The 21,915-nt window shown below is 47.7% G+C and overlaps 1 protein-coding gene across 1 annotated transcript in view; it reads right to left on the bottom strand.

Moving 5' to 3' along the window:
- LOC144139989 (uncharacterized) overlaps positions 1-21,915 on the bottom strand; it is a 94,446-nt gene that overhangs the window by 16,003 nt on the left and 56,528 nt on the right. Inside the window, exon 4 of the mRNA XM_077672205.1 lies at positions 4,691-4,788. Coding sequence (XP_077528331.1) covers positions 4,691-4,788 — 98 coding nt within the window. The remainder of the gene's footprint in view (positions 1-4,690; positions 4,789-21,915) is intronic.

The raw sequence follows: 21,915 nt of genomic DNA, 5'->3' as shown, positions 1-21,915 counted from the left end.
CGCCTTCTTTATTTCTGGGAAATTGTTTTTTTTTGCCATGGAAAGAGTGTTTCGAACAATTAGGTCTGCCTCCCTCCCCCCCCCCTACCGAAAACAAATCCTGGCTACGTGACTTCTCCACCCCATTCTCATCCTTCGAATTACCTCTGCCTCATGGTTGAAATCCGGGGTCACAATTCGGACTAAGTACATTCGCTTACCACTTCCACTGCTTCGCCACCTATCTCAAGCCTTTTTGTGCTCTCCCGACGTTACTTTGTTTTTTGCATAGTAATTTTCAGGACGGGGGTTCTACTCTGCTTGTCCAGTGCGTAATCATGCTTTGCAATTCATCCCCCAAGTTACATAGCAAGGCCACGCCATCAGCAATTTTTAGGTTACTGAGCTATTCTCCCATAACCTTACGCCAACCTCTTCCCAATCCAATGTCGTGAATACACCTAGCCAACATCCGGTGATTAGCATTGGAGAGATTGTGTCTCCTTGTGTGACGCCCTGGTATTTTGCTGCTCTCCTTACGTACGATTGTAGCTGCGGATCCATAGTAGATGTCCTCAAGTATTCTCACGTAATACTGGTCTGCACCCTGAATCCGCCATTTCCAGAATGGCTGCTGAGGTTTCGACATAGTCAAATGCTTTCTCATATTCTATGAAGGCTGTATATAGGGGTTTTGTATACTTAGCGCATGCATCTATCGCCTCGTTGGTCGCTTCAATATGGTTCATTGTTGAATATCCTTTACGAAACCCTGCCTGTAATTAGGTTGACTGAAATCTAAGGTGGCAGAAATTCTGTTGGAGATTACTTTGGTAGTACCTTGTGGATGACTGAAAGTAAGCTGATCGGACTGTAATTTTGTCACGTCTATTTCTTGTGGATTATGATGATGTTCGCGTTCTACCATTCCGGTGCACTAGCGGTCATTAGGGATTGTGTATACAGGTTTGCCAGTTTTCCTAGTACAATCTTCCCGCCATCCTTAAGGAGGTCTGCTGATATCTGATCCTCACCAGGTACTTTGCCACCATGCATTTCTTTCACAGCCGCCTTTACTTCTCATGACGTTGCTGGTGGAATGTGTACGTCCTGTGTACTACTTCCTCGTAAGGTATTATCCTGGATGTCATGATTACTGTAAAGACCCCTATAGAACTCCTCGACTACTATAACTATTTCATCCCTATTTTTGATGACATTGTCTTGATGTCTTTTACTCCATACATCTGATTTTTCCCATACCTACACGTCTCTTCACTTCTTTCACGCTAGCCCCATTCTTTACAGCAGGCTCAATTCTCGCCATATCATACGTCTGTATGTCAGCTGTGTTACCCTTATTTATAAACTTCGAATGGTCCGCTAGTTCTATTCCAACAGGTGGGGTGGATGCTTTGCCGTTTTCTAATGAAATATTTCGCCTTCTGGGAAAGCTCGCCAGTATCCTGTCTGGCGATCGTACCACCGACCTCTACTGCAGGCTCCGTGATAATGCGAGTGGGACAGTCACTGGCTCCCTGTGCCGTAAAGTCTTCTTCCTCGGTTAGAGCTGAATATTGGTTCTGCACCGCGATTCTGAATTATTGAACTTTCCGCCTTACGGTTAGCTTGATGAACGGCTTCTTTTGTACTAGCTTGTTACAGTGGCTCCTCAAATCGTGCCCAATTCGAGATCTTACCATGCGGTGGTCACTACACCTCACCCTTCAAAGCACTTCGACATCCTGCATGACGCCGGGGTTATCGCATAGTATGAAGTCTATTTTATTTTTATGCTCCCCATTCGTGCTGCTTTGCGTCCACTTCCGGCTCACCCGTTTGCAGAAGGTATTCTTGATGCGTAGACTGTGACCTTCATCGAACTCTACTATTAAGTACCCTCTCGTAATTTTTCAACCTACACCATAGTTCACAACTGTCTCGTCTCCAGCCTGCTTCTCTTCTACTATGGTATACTGTGTCTACTTTAGCCATTGCCGTTTCCACATCTTTATACAAGCGTTTAACCGGCTGGTCATCGTGCCTGGATGTAGGTGCGTAGCCCTGCAACACCTTGATTATGTACCTCATAAGCGTAGTTACTAGACCGGCTACCCTTTTGTTAGTGCTATAGTATTCGTTTATGTAGCCAGCCATCCTTTTATCGACCAGAAATCCCGCGCCCAATTCTCTTCTGTCCAATAGACCACGGCAACACAGGACGTGCCACTTTTCCAGCACTGTAAAGGCTTCACCAGCCCTCCTTACCTCGCTATGTCCTCTTACATCCCATTTAATGCCATCTAATTCCTCGAACAACGCCTCTAGACTCCCTTCGCCAGATAAGGTTTTCGTGTAAAACAATGCCAGGTTCTGATTCCTGTGTGTCAGCCATACGTAAATTTCAAATATCATTTAATGATGCCTTTTTATATTGAGGCTTTCTTTCTCGTATACTAGAGATTCCGTTAATTTCTCCGCGTTTCTAATATCTAAGCCTGGGAAAGTACTTTAGTGTTCGCCGCACACTAACCCCGCGCAATGAAACTATTCCTTATGTTTTTACTGGTCATTTTGTTGTGACGATACGGAAATGGAAAATAGCTTGTACACGTTTGCGCGTTCACCCACACCTTTTCACGCACAATGTAAAGACACCCTTTGGTGAATCCTCAGCTATCTTGTAAAATTTGTAGACGCCAGAATAAGGTCATTAGGAAGTGTTATAGAAGCGCAGAAAACTGGGTGAGTTGGTGTGTGTTCGTGGGGACAAGAGCGCCGGGTTTGTTGATGATGATGATGATGTCCTCAAATATTTTGGCACGTACCCACAAGGGGGGATTGGCCAGGGCTAAACGGGTTAAAAACGTGACGACGTCAAAATACTTATTTCCGGAAAGAGGGTGTAAAAGGAAACTTAGTTAAGAATGAAACCCGAATTACCCATTAATCACCACCGTTTAGCAATTCAAACGACCTGAGGCAGAAAGAAAATTTTGAATGCAATTATATATATCCCTTCTTGCAAACCCCAGCTTTGATGCGCCAATAGATAGTATAAGTGTTATCGATAAAGTCAACACCAACCGCTCAATCGGCTCCTTCAAAAACAGTTGTCTAGCTGTTGAGAAACGGCGACAGTCGAGAAAAAATTGTTCGATTGTTTCGGGGACCTGACACCGCACACATAGTTCTGTAGGTGAAAGTTCTGATCTGAACAGATAGAAATCAAGCCGTGGAACCCTGCAGCGCAGCTCGGTGAAGGTCACCTCGCATTGCTGAGAGCCACAAAAATGAACATTCCACCCGAACTTTAAATGTTGGAACTCTTCAAATGATAGTGTTTTCTATTTTCTCTTCTTCGTCTTTTCTTGGGATATTGTCGCCATGATATACAATTGTACTCAATATCTGCGACCCATGATTCTGCTACGCCCGTGCCTAGATTTTGTTTTGCTGTGACAGGTATGTTCGCTTCCCAGCATTAGGGACAACGCTTTACTGGCCCACGCATTTTTCTCAGTCGAGTAATAAAAACACTGTCTGTGTTGCCTTATTGTTGCCGATCAGTATTTATAAACAGGCAATGGAAGAGGTGGCAATGTTTTTATATGAAACAGCTTTTAGTAGATGTTCGGTAAGATAGTTTGGACTAATACATCTTACGGCACATCGTTTCGGTTCAGAAATGGTAGGCATTTTTGGACCCAGGGAAAGGGCTGGGGCATCGTGAAGCCATGAGAAATTTCTTAGTTGGAAGGAGACGTAAGTTTTATGCTCGTGGAAAAAAACGTTTGTTGCAACAGCTTTCAGACGGGAGCACTTTGCTTTGGCATTAACAGATGCTGTTTATGCAGACAATGGTGTCAAAGCCTCATGCAGCCAAAATAGCAAACCAAGGGGACCATAGGAGTATTAAAATTTCTGCAGGTTGTTCCTAAACGAGTCAGTCCTGAAAAGCGCGCGTTCAAAGCTCGCAGAAAACGTTGGTCTTCTGCTGCGGAAAGTGTGTCGTCAGAACACACTACATCATGGCAGGTGGTTGTCGCAACGCGGAGGGATGAAGTTTTCATGGCGTATTCGGTTGGCCGCTCCCGTCCTCTGGCCGGGAGTTGCCAGATGCCGAGGCGGCTGTCAGTCGGAGAGCGAGAGGCACTGTTCCAACCGGATGCATCAGCGATCCCGGAGCAGCGCGCCAGTAGCGCCACCGTGCAGCCAGCGCGGGATGCCACCGGGTAACCCGCGGCGTTTCGTGTCACGTGACCCGTGCTCCCGGCCAGATCGCGCCACGCTATCGCTTCGAAGTCAGAGCGGTCGGGAGCGCTCGGAGGCTGACGCTCCGAAAGCACCAACCGAAGGTAATTGGAGCGCTCGAACTCCAGAGCGCTCGTAAACGCCCAATCGAATACTGAATTAGTTATGTTCACCTGAGAAAGCGGACCCCTTAATGTTATCAACAAGCGTCTTTACAAAGCAGGCGTAAAACGTGTGCCAATTTCAAATGGCCTATTTTTGTAGCTGAATCAGAAAGGTAACCTGAATGCTCGTCAAAAAAAAAGCTAACTTTTAATTTTATCTTGGAAACCGCTGCCCAATCACATCGACGTTCGGAGCAGGCGAAATAAAAAGCAACTAAATTCGGTCAGACCATGCACGCAAGTCGAGGAAATATGCATGCTCGCGTTCAAGTTATACAGTACCAAACACTTACAATATACAAAGTACATGTAAAAAGCGATGGCCAGGGCGATGAGTCCACCCGCCAGCACAGTCAGGGCACAGCACCACACCGTTTTTAGGCTGCCGTCACTGCAAAGAGATTTCACGCAGTTGGCTTTGTACGTAGTCGACTCATTATGCGCTGTAGACGTCCTTTTCGGGGTGCCCCAGAGCACTAACCCTGCAAGGCCCTTACGGCAATGCACAGCTGGCAAAGCACTACAATGTAGTCTGCAAGTCGAAGGCAATATATCCGAAATAAAAATAAATACTTTAAAAAATTCTAATCAAAACAAAACAATTAGGAGCGAAAACAAATTAGACGAAGGGCGTGAAGAACAAGGACATCCTTCACATGTATTTTTTCGGGTTTAGAGGCATTGATTATGCACTACCACGCAGCTCGCATCCACGGGTTGTAGAAAAATTGCGCCAATCCACCCAGTGGATGTGGTTGTACAGAAAAACTGTAACAGTAACCACAACGATTACTCCTGCGACGTCATTTAAATTCAGTCACGTCGCTCTACAAATAGTGAAACCAACGAGAAGTGAAATGAACTTAACCACACCCTTTATTACTTCAAAAAGATATTCTTGGTAAGGCTAAATCAATTATGATGCATGAACGGTAGTTGGTTGTGTTGTAATGGTGTAGCACCTGAGTGGTAACTTTTTATGTAAAATTAAAGGAAGCTCAAACCCGGTGTTAGACTATCTCACTTCTCCATCTCTGCTGCCGCGGATGGAGGCGACGAGATCGGCAGCCGAGATGGTAGAGGAGGACGAGAAGAAGGAGAAGAAGAGCGAGGAGGTGGAGGAGAGTAGGCGGAGGAGAAGGAGCAGGAGGAAGTACTTCTATTGAGATTTCTGAACGGCCCATAGTGCGGCCCATGGGAGTGGTTCTTTCTTCACTTCAGCCGCGCCGATGGTGCTCTGTCCACCAACTGAAGCTGGGCAGGCAGACAGGGGTGGGACAGCAGCATCTCTTATTTTTCTTTTTGGGTAGTTTACGGAAATAGGAGGCTGCTCAGGGCTAAAGTCGCACACCCCGATTATGTGGTGGAGGGTTCCTACTTCTGTGCAATACTTACATTCAGCATCGTAGCGATTCGGGTGTATCGCAATCATCCGCATCCTTTAACCACTATCATCATCAGTGAACTGGCACGTCAGCAGCCGCGCGCCGCGCGATCAGACGAGATGGAACACGACAGAGAGCCTGGGCGGTCGCTTGCCATCGCCGCTTCCACTCCAGTTCCGGCCGGGCCTTGCGCACCCCCCTATATGTAGGAGAGCCACATCAGCTCACCGAGTACACGCCTCCGCTTTCCTACAAGTGGTGACCCGGACGTGATCCCCGGCCAGCGGCACACCGACATGGTGACGTGGGGGGACCCGCCGATACCAGCGTTCGAGCCACGGCACCTCAGAGGATGGTTCTTCAAGTTCGAGGCTACCCTCTTGCTCAACCACGTCACTGTACAGCCTCTGAAGAACTCCATCCTTTGGGAGACGCTTCCGCTCGAGCTCCGCTGCGTCCTCGTCCTCCCACCGCACAGCGCCACCCCCTACGATGACCTTCGCCCTGCCGTGCTCGCGCACTACGGCTTCGGGGACGACTGCTTTCGGCCTGCAGCAGATGAGGTACCGGCACGGTCTGCGCACGCTTTGCCGCCGCATGGAGCACACGAGTTACCCGCACGGCTCGCGCACACTACGCCGCCACACACGGTACCCTCTGTGCAACCCAGCACAGCGACGTTCGCTCCCACCGACGCCGACACCTTGGTCTCCATCTGCAGCACGGCAGCCCCACCTGCCCCACCCAGGAGTTGAACCCGACGGCATCGCACGCGCTCACTGACCACCTCCCGCCTCGCCCGCTTCTGCAACGCCACGCGAAGGCACTGGTGAGCGAAACAATGCTGAAACAGCCGAACCTACACCTACGGCACTTCCAGCGGACGAGGTCACGGAAACCCACCAGTCACAGCCCGCCTCGACCACTTTTACTACCCCAGGCGAGAGCTCTGGTGATTGCCTTTGCTCCGTGACCGTGCAGTCTTGCCGATCCTCGTCGCCAGCTACGCAAGCGTTTCACGTGAAGTCCACCACGACGTTGACGCTATGCCCGGCTCCACTGCAATTAGGGCCTGACTCCGGTGTCACGTACATCATGCCCCCCTTCGCGGACGACTTCTGCTCCGCATCAAACGCCCCGAGAGCACCTCGTAAACCGCGACGTTCACGATGACCAGGAGTGCGTTCGTGAAACTCAACGCCGACGTCACCATCGACGCCTTAAGCGCCCGTTGCGGAAACGAGTTTTATCGCTGGCACTTCTTAGACGCACTCTTACGAGACCTCATCGCAATCTTGACCCGCTTCTTTTGTACACGTGCTGTAAACGGCCACTACTGTTTTGGGCCCATCATCGGCGTTCCGTGACTTGGGCGCTTCGAACCCGCGCAACGAGGCTGCACCCGAACCAGTCCTCAAAACGTCGCCATCAAGCCTATAGGCGTGCTGGTCCTGGCAGTAAAACACCAGTGGACTTGCGCCACAAAAGGCTGCGCGTAAAGCGCCCATTCTGCAAACAACGCCTTGTCTACGCAGCGGCCGCGGCTGGCGTCACATTTTCTTCGGGGCTGCTACACCCTACGTCAACTCTTCCCATCCTCCACTCCCAGCCTCGTCCGCCAGAGATGTCCCCACATCCCGCACGCTACCTCGCCGACGACCAGGACCGTGCCGTTAGTCAACCCCTGCCACTTGACCACTGCCTGCCCACGGACTCTTCCTGACAACGGACAAATTGTGCATACCTGTACATAGTTTGTTTCCCGCCACGCTTGTTATACATCTGTCATCTTAACGCGCTACGCGCTAGGGCGGGAGCCCTGTAGCGGCATCATCGCGATCGCAATCATCCGCATCCTTTCACCACTATCATCATCAGTGAACTAGCACGTCAGCAGCCGCGCGCCGCGCGATAAGACGAGATGGAACACGACCGAGCGCCTGTGCGGTCGCTTGCCGTCACCGCTTCCACTCCAGTTCCGGACGGGCCTTGCGCACCCCCATAAATGTAGGAGAGCCAAATCACCTCACCGAGTCCACGCCTCCGCTTTCCTAAAAAGTGAAGACGCGTCGGGTGTGGGAAGGAGCTGGATTGTATGTGCGGTAGGGTAGTTTGTTTTTCTCTGGAAAGGTCAGGGTAAGGCGAAGGGAAGGTCTATCTCTGAAGGCGATAATGCTGCATTTTGTGTCCCTGAAGGAGACAAGCGGGGGACTGTCCTAGTGCAGCTCCATAGCACGGGGGGAAGGGGGCGGGAAGCGCAGGCTTGTTGGTGGGCGTATTCGTTGCCCTCCATAAAAGCGTGAGCGGGTGTCCAGATTATCTGAATGGAGCCGTTTGGAGAGTTTTTTTCGCACACGCACTGCAGGTCAGGACACTCAACCCGACTGGTAATTCCGGGAGACTTGTTAGGAATCGGTTACTACCATCCGAAACCCTGGTTGAGTGAGAGCCAAGGCGATGGCTGCCTTTTCTGCTGCCATCATGTCTTGGGTCTTGAGTGAGGCACACGCAAGGAGGTTGGTTCTCGAGGTAGCCACAATGATGGCGTACTACTGCTCTCGATGTTGAGAGGCGTCAGTGTAGATAACTGCATGATTCCCACAGAGGGTGGAGTTGAACGTTTGAGCCCGTGCTTGTGGGCTACTCTCGTCGTGTGAGGGGTTCATTATTCCAAGCAAAGGGGGCATCTCTGGTTCATGTCACCAAGGGTGCGGGAGTACATCAACCGGAGGGACATTCTGTGCTGCCCAGCCAATCAGGTGAAGGATGCGGCAACCCACCGCAGCTCTGCTCATTCTGAGCTTCTGGTTAGAAAGATCGCCCTCTATCAGCTGTTCCACCGTGTTGTGTAGCCCCGTGCTAAGAAGCCTCTCTGTGAACGCACTCAGGAGAAGACCAATGGCCTTCTCAACCACCTTTTTAATCATTATATAAAGCATCTTTATGTACTCATTGCCGAGAAGAAGACAGGGGGTTGACGTAAGTAATTCTCTAGAGGACAAAAGCTTGAATAAATTGAAAAGTATCAGATGTCTTCAGGCCTCGCTTCTTGGTGGCAGCTCGACTGATCATGTGTACTATTTGATTGATGTTGCGCATGAGGCGCTGCAATGATACGTCACTCTCGGTGTTGGCATGGAGATGAAGGAGCAGGATCTTGACGGTGGGGCTTGAAGTGATGGCCTGGCCATCAAGGAGTATTTGTGTGTGTTCGTTGATGTGTCGTTTGGCGTGAGGGCGGACGACAAGGAGCTGTGATTTTTTACGTGAACATCGCACATTTACTGAACACTTGAGGCGTACTAGAAGTGATATGCCATGCGTTGGTGTGAGCTTCAATAATTTTTGTAACTTGTAGAACACACGCAAGGCGCGCACAAGGCCACTAGACGTGCTGCGGACGGAGCGCAGAGCGGTGCGTGAGGTCGCGTGACGCTATCACGTGGCATTCAGCGAGAATGCAGGTGGTAAACTCGTAGATGTGCTTACTGAGCCCACCACCTGTCTTCGCGACTCCGCATGGACTCGTAGCAATTTGGTAAAACAACGGGCTCTCGCTTTGTTACGCTATTGGTTCCAGGTTCGATTCGTGACGGTGCTAGTAAATTCTTTCATTTTTTGGCGGGAGTTTTCTGTTGACAACAACGGTCGCGAAAGAACCCTTGTGGGGTAGAGGTATAAAGCTTTTCTTTAAAGCAACTGGCGTGATGAAATAGGCATCCAAAACATTGGCTTCACACGAATCAACATGAATTCGGTAAAAAAGCACAAAACTTCTTCTGTAGGATGCACTAACTGACGAAACAGAAGAAACAACCATGGGAAGATATTTATGTGCGGAAAACGCATAGTGTGCACCTTTGCACATAATTTGCCCACATCGATTCCTTAGAGATATATAAAAGTTATGAGCAATAAAGCAAACGCAAACAGAACATAGCCGATTCAAATATCTACGTAGCCCCATCACCCTCACGCGAAGAAGAAACGAAACGTCTATCGATACAATCAAACCGTTATCAGGAGCAACTACTGGGCGGCACGCTGTCTATTCACATAACGCATAATTCAGCATCTAAACACGTAATCCCTTTCAATTCGTGAGAAAAGATTTTTTGAAGGGCATAGCGGGAACGATAAAAAAAAGTGAATACAAAAAATACGAAGTCGAGAAGGTATAACTGGCTGCCCTCATGCATGTTACAGATTTTCTCCACGAAACAAACAAACAGAAAAAATTATGCAACCTTCAGTCTAGCGAGGTTGACGGTTGAACGCGAAGCTTTCCCGTGACGGATTCTTTGTCTACTGCTTTAATTTACGGCTCACTTCAGACCATGTCGAAATGAGGCAATCGGACAGACGCTGGCAACATAACGCGATGCACCCGCGTTTCATTCCGGCCACGAAAGCATTTTTTTCGTTCACTTCAGCCACGATCATTCATCATCATCGTCAGAGAAGTTGGCTTTCCTGCAAGGCCTTTTTTCGTTACAGATGTCATCAGAGCGCACACTATAGCATCACTTCAACGAATCTTTCAAAGGGGCAATGAAAACCAGCTTGGTGCTTTGCAGTCGTGGGGCTGGTGTTTGTTATTAATGGCGTTTAGGGCGCAGCCCTTTGGCGGCCGTCTGTGGACTAAGCCGCGTCGTCGTCCTAACCGACTGAACGATGGCAACACCTAATAAGGAAGAAAGCAAAGGAGGGGAGTGTCGTGAAATTGGGAGGGGAGGGCGTTTCGCCGTGGCGCCTCAAGAGTGTGCGCGACGCAGGCGAAAACGTGAGGGGGCGTGCGCGAGATGGTGTGCGTTCCCTGCCTAAGACGCGGGTAGCGCGGTCCCTTCCTGGCACGCACTTCGCGCCGCCGACGCAGAGGCTCATCATCGCTGCCATCGAGAGAACCCACGAGTGAGTCCTTAGGCCCAAATATCGCAATAGGGAATATCTAACCGCCAGCCAAATTTTTTTGCTGCACTATATTCGCCTATTTGCGCTACTCTCTTCGTCTTCTGGCGTGAATAACTTGTAAAGGCCTTTTTGCTACAATGTCGTGTTCACGCTTCCTTCGTCGCTGTCGTTTCGTCGTCCTTTGGCGAGAGTTAATATGACCAGCGTACTGGCAACACACCACCCCTCCCTCAGAGAATGAGATGTTCTCGGCTTCAGTGCTCCTGCTTTACTCTCGTGCCGTCACGTCCCCGTGCCAGGCGGCAGGCACTATATTACATGTTTTGCGTCACTGGAACCAACGTGCGCATGTATAGCGTGGCGGCGACCCTACTTCCGGTCACTTGATCAATTGCTTTTGCTCCAGTTTTCAACCGGTCAGCTGTGTGTTAAATGCTGACTTTCTGCTTGTGGATGTGCGACTGAACGCCCGTATCGTGCCAAAAATTTTCTCGACACATTGACGGGCGTGGCTTCCCTTCCCGGTCTTGTAACATTGCGAGCGTACCAAATGACTCACGTACGCAACGTGGCTGTTAAGCGAGGTGTAAACAAAATTTTGTTCCAGAGTGACGGAAAGGCTGAGGCCCTTGCGCAGCTTCATTACAGTGCACCGCTGCAGTGTAATGGAGCCGCCCGAGCGCAAAGTTCGGCTGAAGCTAGACGGACCCTACAATAGGCTCGACGAAGATGTTTTCCCAGCGCTTGCTGCCTCCCGCTAAGGATTCAGCTGCTCTTTCGGTGACTCACGTTAACTCCTGCAGTCACTGTCGACCACCTGCCGCTTGAGCTTCGGTGTTAGTGGGGCATAATAATAATAATAATAATAATAATAATAATAATAAACTTTATTATTCATATACAATGTACAATACAGGCCTGCCTAAGCCACAACATGGCTTGTAGGGCAGCGCCCGGCAGCTGGGGAGCATCTAGGTATAGTATTAACATACAAAAAAAAATTAGTTGAGCATTTGTAGAGCTGCGACTTGATTTGTTTGCGGGTAATGTCAGAAAAAAAGACATCAGGCAACTCGTTCATAGTGCGCGGGACATAGAAGGAACGAGCATGTTCCCCGAAATAAGTGCGAACACGTGGAATAACAAAACGATCACGTGGGCGCAAGTCACGAGCAGGAGTGTATGTGTGACAGAATTCTTTTGTGTACAGATATTTCAAAACAACAGTCTCCTTAAACAATGAGTCAAAGGAGTGCATTCTCAAACAGGCAAAGACGCTCAGCTTTTCATCCCTTGAGATACCATACATGTTGGGGAATGGGAAAAACGTTTCCGTCTTTGTATACGACAGGGCCCATGTGTTTTCACTGCGACACCTTGGGGCGCATTAAGCGGGATTATAAGGTTCTCGCCGTTCCTCCTGTCGTCGGTTTCGATAGGAGGACAGGGCGTGCGTGTATGCGCGCGGAAACCTGACTGAGCCGTCGAGAAGGGAAGACCCCAGCAATTGAATAGCGTCCATCACCTGACCAGGAGCGGGCAGAGGAGCTTGAGCAGTTTCTTCGCCGTCAGCATCCTCTGACACCCCTTCCCAGGCGGCACAGAAAGTGTGTCCCAAGACGGGCCCGTCTATGGCGCTGTCTGGCATCTCCGGCCAGCATCCAGGTTCTGGCAGCTACTGATCGTGCGTTGAACTGCCAACATTCGGCAACCAGCGCTTCGGTATTTCTCCGGCCGGCCGTGTTGTGACGCACAACGGCCACTACCCGGCTGCCAGATATTCACTTCACTTTCGGCTACCGATGTTGATAAAGCGAACGGCCGAAGTACGGCCTTAGGGCATCCGTTTTTCCTTCGGGAAGCGGTGTTCAGGCGAAGCACGGCACGCGACCGGCCACAGAATATCCATATCCTTGTGCAGTTGGTGTTCGAAAGGAGACCGGCCGGAGCGCGGCTGCCGCGCATTTGCTCTTTCAACGGTGAGCCACGCGTCGGGCAGCACAATATTCTTCCGGCAACTGGTGTTATAAAGGAGACAGGCCGACGTACGGCCCCAGAATGTACGTTTTCGTTCGGTTAGCTGTCTTCGGCCGAATTACGGCAAGCGAACGGCCGCAGAATATTTTGCAGTCGCTGTTCAAGAGATGACCAGCCTACGTAAGGTCTCAGGTTGAACGTCATTCTTTCGGAATGCGATGTACAGCCGAACAACGGCACGCGTCTGGGCGCGCACAACTCATGCACAGACGTCTTTGGAAGGAGAACGCCCTGTGAAGGACCAGTTTTTTCCTGTGTGAAAAAAAAGCCGCTAGGGAGTCGAACGACGCCGGCGTGTTTTGAATCCGCTCCGTGTTTTTGCGTTTTAAATGAACGCACTCCGTTTGTACAGCCGTATTGAGTGTTCTATGTGAACGGGCAAGCTGCAAGGACTCACTGGACCTTACCAGGCAACAGTTTAGGCCATCGGAATGCCATTTATTGCCACAAGAAGACTGTGCCACAGAGACGGGTGAGCTGAGCCTCGCCAGTCATAGTCGCTACAACGCCTCGCCCGTCAGCTTCGTCGACGCATCAGCTCGAGGCTACTCGCCCCCTCAAGAAATGGAGGCCATTGGCGACATCGACCCAGCAGCGATGTCCGACCCTACATGGCAGTGGTTCACCAAAATAACTAGCCTTAAAGGGCGTCAAGCAAGCGGCCGCCACGCACGAGCTCAACCGGCGCCATGTCAAGGACTCGCAACCAAAGAAAGGCAAGGGCAAGCAAAAGCGCAACTTCGCGGCTATTCTTCTTACAATAATACTGCGAAAAACTAGGTTGCACGATTTTCTTGGGGATTAACGTAGAAGAGGCTAAGCTCGTGCATTGGTAGGCTCAACTTCGTGCTCTGCGCTGTTACTTCATGGGATTTTATGACTGCCTAAAAAAACAATTGTTATTTTAAATTTGCGATAACAACAGGGCCTTATCAGTGATGAAGCCTGGATGTTAATTTAGTTGCGGTATTTGAAGGTGCGATTACCTACGCTTGTGATATGACTTATTTGATTAAACATAATCGCCTCCATCATGGCAATGCGCATTTCGTCAAGCTTTTCTTGTTCAACGCAGCTTGAGTTCACGCACGGTTTGGCTCTAGCAATAGATACGCTTAAAGTAGTTGACTGTGATTTCTTGAAATGCAAAAAAAGCATGTGACGGCATTTTATATAACCTTCTTGTTAGTACATTGCGGGCAATAACGTGAATGAATCGGTTATTGCATGGATGGCCTAGTATCTCTCTCTAAGACAACAGTCGGTCGCTCTCATTTGGTTGTTCGTCCGGATATGTTCCCGTGACCTCAAGAATTCTCCAAAGCTCAGTTTTGGGCCCACTTTTTTTTCTTTTATATATAAACGTTATTACTATTGGCTCCAAGTCTTGGTTCGAAATGTTCGGGAATGACTGTGTAGTTTACAGGACGATAACGAATGAACGTGATTCCGAATACCTGCCGCATGATTCTAATTTAATATTATCCTGGTATGCTGACTCAGAAAAGTCGTTGAATGTTAAAAAGTGTTGTAACGTCACCTTTACACGAAAACGCTTATTTCAAATAAATACGTATACCGTAAAATACGGTGCTTTAGGAACAGCCGGGGAATATAAATAACTAGAAGTTTATTTAACGGGTGGTTAGAGGTAAATAGGCACGTTTACAACATGAAAGTTACCGTTGCACGTAATTCTGGCTTTCTGAGACAAATTCAACGGACTTGCATCTAGCTTAAAAGAACTACCGTATGTTGATCATATGCGCTCGATGTTGTGGTACGCATGTGTTTGCTGGAATTCCTACACCAAAGAACTGGTTGATACGCTCGAAAACATACAGAATAGGGCAGTGCGATTCGTTTTAGATAATTGGCACTGTCAACTTAGCATGAGGAAAAATAAAAGTAACATTTAATGTTAAGACGTGAAAGATCACAGACGAAACCTCAGGTTAAACGTTTTTCGTAATATCTATCATTCAAAAACTCGAATAAAAGATGAGAAGTTTATCCAAGCGCCATTCTACATATCTCAATGTGGGACCACTAGCTTAAATTGACGCTGCAACACTCTTATAGCAGTGCAAGTAAACCTGCGCGGCGATTAGATTACACTGCCAGGAATACCTGAGCCAAATATTACACGTGCACGTGAAGCGGTGAGCGCGCAAAGCGATGTGAAAGACGCGGAAAAACCAACCGCTCTCTCTTCAGTTGTCCTCATTATGCAATCCCTGGCATGGCCTAAGGGACGTCACATAGGCCATGGCTGCCCGATCGGCTGTCACTGGTCAACATCGCGGCTAGATTCTCCCAATTCCGTCGTCGTCATCGCTGTGTACGAACCTCTTCTATGCCTGAACCTGTAGGCGCAGTTTTGCCGTTTTTTTGTGTGCTTTGAGTGCGCGCGGAGTTTGAGTGATGAGCTCAATACTTCCCTTTCAACGGGACCACTCGACTACAAACGTTTATTGCCTCAAAAACGCCCTACCTGCCTAAGCGCGCACCTGCGAGCAGGCACCCATGCCTGCTTTTTCGTGGCACCAGACCGGAAATAGGCCCCTCCGCGTTGCGGAGAAAAGGAGAAAACTACCCGGCATGTGATATATCGAAGGCCGCCGAAGAGAACGCCGCGAGCCGCCCCCCTCTCCGGGAAAGAGCGCGCAGCTTTCGACGCGTTGTCCGCGGTCGAGTTGAGAGGGAACGATTATGCGCGATTTCTCATCGCGCGTAGTTTCGTTAATTGTGAACGGATTTTCATAATTCTTGCAGGAGGAGATTTCTGGGACAATAGACTTTGTTCCAAAATACATTACTAGTAGTTGATGGCAAGTGTTGCAGGGTCCCTTTAAAGCAAATTATTAACGTTCCTTTAAAGGAGCCGTGGAGACAAAATACAAGTTGGGTTTATTATAAAGACTGCTTACTCCTCATAACAATGATACCAATATCGTCGCAATCTTCGAACAAATAATGGAGATATTAAAGAAAACGTGTGTAGCCATGGCGACCCCCTAGGCAATTTCCCGCAACTTTTCTATGACGTCACGGAACCTTGTTTGTGCGATTGGCGGCCGCCTAACTGACCTGTCACGACGACACATGACTGGACGCCCGTAATGGGGCCTCTAGTTTTATTTGACCGCATGACTTGAATGCTAACGTGCAGTTAACGCACTAAAAATTATATTTTATTGTTGGCCCGTATAACGTCATTTTTGCTCATAACACGTCACTGTGGCGCAAAATTTGAAAGTTTTTAAATACATCTTGCTTTTTTTCGTTAAAAAACACCTTTTGTGGCTCTAATGGAGCTGAGTGAGATACTGAGTCCTAGTGCTTTCAAATTAAACGAACTTGTATTTTCTCTTCATGACTCCTTTAAAGGTGACGCCTTGCGCAATACCAGAGTGTAATTGTCTTAGACGTATGATTGTATCCACGGTTTATAATGACGATTTTCACCGTGCTTTGTAGAATTTTTTTGTTATTTGGTCTCAAATTTGATGCTTAGTGTTATTTATCATGCATCTCCCTGCTGTAATGCATGCAAAGGCGAAGCAGGTATGAAATAAATAAATAAATAAATAAACTTGCGAAGCCGCAAGTTCGCCTCCGACGGGTTGAGAACCTTACACATTCAAACTCTAATAATGAAATATTTATTGTTTTATTCGTTGCAGTATGCAAGGTTTGCTGCATGAATATTTGAAACAAATTATGAAACTCAAGGTCTTACGCCTTTACTTGCATGAACACAGAGGGATACAACTGCAGCCGCCTGAAGCAGGGCGTCATTCGCAACGCGTCTGGAAGTTTTTTAAGGTAGTACGACATAAGAGGAAAATTAAGTTCTTTTGAACTATTAAGCGGTGTGCACGTACCTCATGAAAACAACATGAAAAATAGATTGAAAATGAAAGTCTTTGTTCTAACTCTCCGAGGATCAGCCCTATGAAAGATCATCAGAAAAGTTTATCGAGTAGAAAATTTCTGTGCGAGAAAAATGAGCAAAAACTGGACATACGTTTTCTGGGAAGGAAATTCTGGGTGTTTCGTGGTGTACCAAAAAACCTTTTTTGTGAAGGCATTCGCGCCGGTTTTGTATTCAATAAAACTGGTCAAGCAACTGTTGTAAAACCAGTTGATTTAGTCAGAGCATCACAGCGTTCAGGAAGATTGTCTTATGAGAAATGGGCTAAAAGCGGCAGGCACGTTCATCTTCGTCAAATTCAACCCACTAAAGTTATGCGCCTTGCGCCTACCCCCCTCCTCCTTCCCCGTTTCTTACAGGTAAGCCGCCCCAAAGAAGATATCAGGACATGGACAATACATCTATTCCATCTCTGCAAAGAACTGAATATTTTCTGTATGCGACAGTAAAAGAGGCACACCAATTAATGAAACGGCGATTTGTGAGCACTGTTTAATAAATGAATTTTGCTGTCAAGTGACGCTGATAATTAAGCAAGACTGCGCGAAAGGCTGGACGGCTGGTGTTGGCTCGCGGGCTCACTTTGATGTGGATGCAGTGGACCCAAAATGGTAGGTCTGTGCTGATGCCAAGCGCGACTGAGTCATCTGCTTGCGCTGCATGCAGTGGTCGTCCACCAGCCTCAGTACAATTACCGTACTGTGACTGAACTCCAACGAGCATAGCATGGCCGAACTTCCGGCAGCTGTACTCCGGCTGGAGTCCGACGACCGCATCTCGGCTGTCCTCCGGTGGCCGTACTTCGGCCGCTTACGGGTGGCTTTGGAATGGCCGGTGCCCTACGGCTGGAATCTGGCCGTATGAACGTAAGCCGGTCAACTGGCCGATGGATACTGGCCGTTGGAAAGCAATAGGAGTACGGCCGTATACGGCCAAAAGGCCAACATTTGGACACGGGCCGAAAACGGCTGCCGGAAAAAGGCCGTACAGAAAATCACCGGCCAAAGTACACCGGCTTGAGTTTGGCCGAATAGTCCTGTGCTGCCTGAGTTGTGCGCCATAAACTAACTGTACGCTTTCTTCATCACTCGAAATATTCCTTGTGCCGGTGACTGCGACGGCGCTAATGTAATCGCGGAAGCTCAGAACTGCTGTCACCTCGTTAAGGCGACCAAGCTCTTCCCTGGAACGGGGTGCGATATCTTTTTCTTGCTCGTCTTCAGGGCTTGCGGAACTCGAGATACTTCGGTAAATCGGGAATAGCGCTTAATCTATACTGTTAGTTCTACTTCTTCAAAGCATCGAGCCGTGTAGGCACCTGCGGGGAAACCCAAAGTTGTTCCTTAGATGGGGAACATTGTAAGACCGAAATTGCGTTCGATTGAGATGTGACTGTATACGGTGCACGCTTTCGCATCTATGTCCTGTCTTGAAAACATAAAATCTGCATTTTCTGAACTATGTGCTGAACGGGTCTGGCAGGCCCGCATTATTATTTGTCTAAGTACCAACCATCAATATTAAAATTCCGAACGATGTCCGGAAAATACTTGGTGATGTCTAAATAAACCTCCCAGGCAGAACAGGATGTGTTCGGCCTTACTTAAGCCGGTGTACTTTGGCCGGTGATTTTCTGCCCGGCCTTTCTCCGGCAACCATGTTCGGCCCGTGCCTTTTTGGTTGTATACGGCTGTACTCCCATCACTGTGCAACGGCCAGTGCCCGTCGGCCAGTCGAGCGGCTTACGTTCATACGGCCGGATTCCAGCCGTAGGGCTCCGGCCATTCCAAAGCCACCCGTGTGCGGCCAAAGTATGGCCACCGCAGGACACCCGAGATGCGGTCATCGGACTCCAGCTGGACTAAAGCTGCCGGAACTCCGGCCGTGCTACAGGCATTATAGTTCAGCGACAGTACGTTAACTGTACTGAGGCCGGTGGACGACCACTGCATGCAGCGCAAGCGGATGACTCAGTCGCGCTGTGCAGAAGTACAAACCCACCATTTTGGGTCCACTGCATCCACATCACAGTGAGGCGGCGCGCAACCACCAGCCGTCCAGCCTTCAGCGCAGCCTGGCTTAATTATCAGCGTCAGTTTAAACCAATAGTAATTTATTCAACAGTGCTCACAAATGGTCGTTCCTTTAATTGCTGTGCCTCCTTTACTGTCGAATACAGCAAATATTCATTTCTTTGCAGAGCTGGGATAGATGTATTGTGCAGGTCCTGATATCTTCTGCGGGGCGGCTTACCTGCAATAAACAAGGAAGTATGGGGGGGGGGGCGGAAGGCGCATACTTTACTGGGTTGAATTCCACAAAGATGAAAGTGCCGCTTTTAGGCAATTTTTTTTAAGATAATACTTTTATGCTCTGACTAAATCAACTATTTGTACAAGAGCTGCTTGACCAGTTTTTTTGTATATAAAACCGGTGCGAATGCCTTTACGAAGTGGTTCGGTACTCCACAAAACACTCAGCAGCATTCAATATAATTTACTTCACACAAAAAGTATGTCCAGTATTTGCCCATTTTTCTTGGAAAGAAATTTTCTACTCGATCAACTTTTCTGATGACCTTTCACAGGGCTGATCCTAGAAGAGATTAAAGAAGTACTTTCAGTTTCAATATATTTTTGTGTTGTTTTCATGAGTTACGTGCACACTCCTTAATAGTCCAAAAGAACTTAATTTTCCTCTAAAGTCGTTATACGTTAACAAAATTGTCGACGTGTTGCGAACGACGCCCTTCTTCAAATGGCTGCAGTTGTATCCCTCTGTGTTCACGCAAGGAAAGGCGTAAGACAAGAGTTTCATATTTTCTTTCAAACAAATAACTTAGCAACTGTAGTATTCATTCGTTGCATACTGCAACGAATAAAGCAATAAATATTCCATTGATCAAGTTTGAATGCGTAGGGTTCTCAACCCGTCGGAGTCGAACTTGCGGCTCCGCAAGTTTATTTATTTATTTATTTATTTATTTATTTATTTATTTATTTATTTAGTTATTATTTGTTTGTTTATTTATTGATTTGTTCAGTTATATATTTATTTATTTATTTGATACCTGCTTGCCCTTGCATGCATTACAGCAGGGAGCTACATAACACTAAGCATCAAATATGAGACCAAATGACCAAATAATTCTACAAAGCGCAGTGAAAATCGCCATTATATACAGTGGATAAAATCACACGTGGAAGATAATTACACTCTCATCCTGATCTGAAATAAAATGAATCGCGCAAGGCGTCACCTTAAAGGAAAGTTAATAATTTGCTTCAAGCTAGCGATCCCACTTTGGGATATGTAGAATGGCTCTTGGACATCCCTTTTATTCCAGTTTTCGAATGATAGATATTACGAAAAATTTTCAACCTCAGGTTTCGGCTATGATCTTTCCCGCCTCACCATTTAAGTTTACTTTTACTTTCCCTCATCCTAAGTTGGCAGTGCCAATACCTAATACGAATCGCACTGCCCTATTCTGTATGTTGTCGAGCGTATCAACCAACTCCTTGCTGTAGGGACCCGTGAAAACACATGTGTACTGCAACATTGAGCGCACACGAGTGAAATACGGCTGTTCTTTTAATTTAGGTGGAGGTTCGCTGAAATTTTATCTCGGAAAGCCAAACACACGTGCAGCCGACACTTTTATGTTGTGAACGTGCCTATTTCTCTAACAACTCGTTAAATAAACTCCTCGTTATTTATATTCCCCGGCTGTTCTTAAAGCAGTGCAATTTACTGTATACGCATTCAATTGGAATGAAGGTTGTCTTATAAAGTTGACGTCAACACATTTTTTAAGATTCCACGACTTTTCTGAATCAGCACACCAGGATGTTATTATTTTAATCATGCTGCAAGTGTTTTGAATCACGTTCATTCGCTATAGTCCTGTAAATTACACACTCAGTCGCGAACATTCTTAAAGATTTGAGGCCACACAAACAAAAGATGGCTCGCAACTGAGCCTTAGGGAATTCCTGAGGTCGCCGGAACATATCCGGACAAACAACCATTGAGAGCGACCAGCTGCTGTCTTAAAAAGATATACTCGGCTGTCCAGGCAATAACCGATTCATTCAGTTTATTGCCCGCAATGTACTAACACGAAGGTGATATGAAACAACGTCAAATGCTTTTTGGCCGCACATGAAGATAGTGAGCTACTTTAAGCTTATCTATTGCTAGAGCCAAATCGTGCGTGAACTCAACAAGCTGCGTTGAGCAAGAAAAACCCGACGAAATCATTGTTTTCTAGGATGCTGGCGATTATGTTTAACCAAATGAGTCATATCCCAAGTGTAGCTCATCTCAATTTCAAACACAGAAACTAAATTAACATCCATGCTTCGTCATTCACAAGGGTATGTTTTTATGGCAAATTCAAAATAACACTTGTTTCTAAATATGCAGTCATTTAATCCAATGAAGTAACAGTGCAGGGCACGAAGTTGAGCCTACAAATGCACGAGCTTAGCGTCTTCTACGTTTATCACAAACAATATTGTGCACATTGTTTTTCGCAGTATTATTGCAACAAGAATAGCCGGAAACTTGCGCTTTTGCGCGCCCTTGCCTTTCTTTGGTGGGGAGTCCTTGACATGGCGCCGGTTGAGCTCCTGCGTGGTGGCCGCTTGCTCGACACCCTTTAAAGGAGCCGTGAAGAGAAAACACAAGTTTGGTTCATTCAAAGGATTGCCTCGTTATAATCATACTGGCACCACTTTTAACATAAACCTCGGTCAAATAAGCTACATAATTAAGAAAAAAGGAAATGGCCATGCGACCCACCAGCTCATTGCCCGCAACAGAACCTATGACGTCATTCGAGTCAGCACTGCGATTGGCGGAGGCCGGCAGAAGCACACGCAAATTAGGTGGAGCGCACAAACTAGCCGAACGAGCGATTTGTGCGTAAATTTAGGGCACATTCTTTACAAAGGAATAAGAATGATGGGACAAACAGTGGAAGTTACGAGAGCACATGTAAACATAGAAGTACTGGTGCCTACTGCTTTTCGTACTGCGCACAGCATGCTTGGTTTAGCTGCACAGCACTATACGGGGCTTGGGGTTGTCTCAGACGACACTGGCCGATTGACGCAAGCAACGGTGTTTTAAGTGACCACATTTGTCGAGCGAGCACTGTTTCAGGGAACGAATATTTTCTCCCAGAACAAAAACAAGCCAGCTTTAAATACGGGCAAAAACAAACCAAACGCTTGCCACGGTA

The sequence above is a fragment of the Haemaphysalis longicornis genome, unplaced genomic scaffold (assembly GCF_048455015.1).
Source record: "Haemaphysalis longicornis isolate Haplotype H1 unplaced genomic scaffold, Haemaphysalis longicornis Haplotype H1 scaffold_5, whole genome shotgun sequence".
Lineage (NCBI taxonomy): Eukaryota > Metazoa > Arthropoda > Arachnida > Ixodida > Ixodidae > Haemaphysalis > Haemaphysalis longicornis.
Note: the sequence above shows the minus strand (reverse complement) of the source record. Positions and strands in the feature narration are given on the sequence as shown.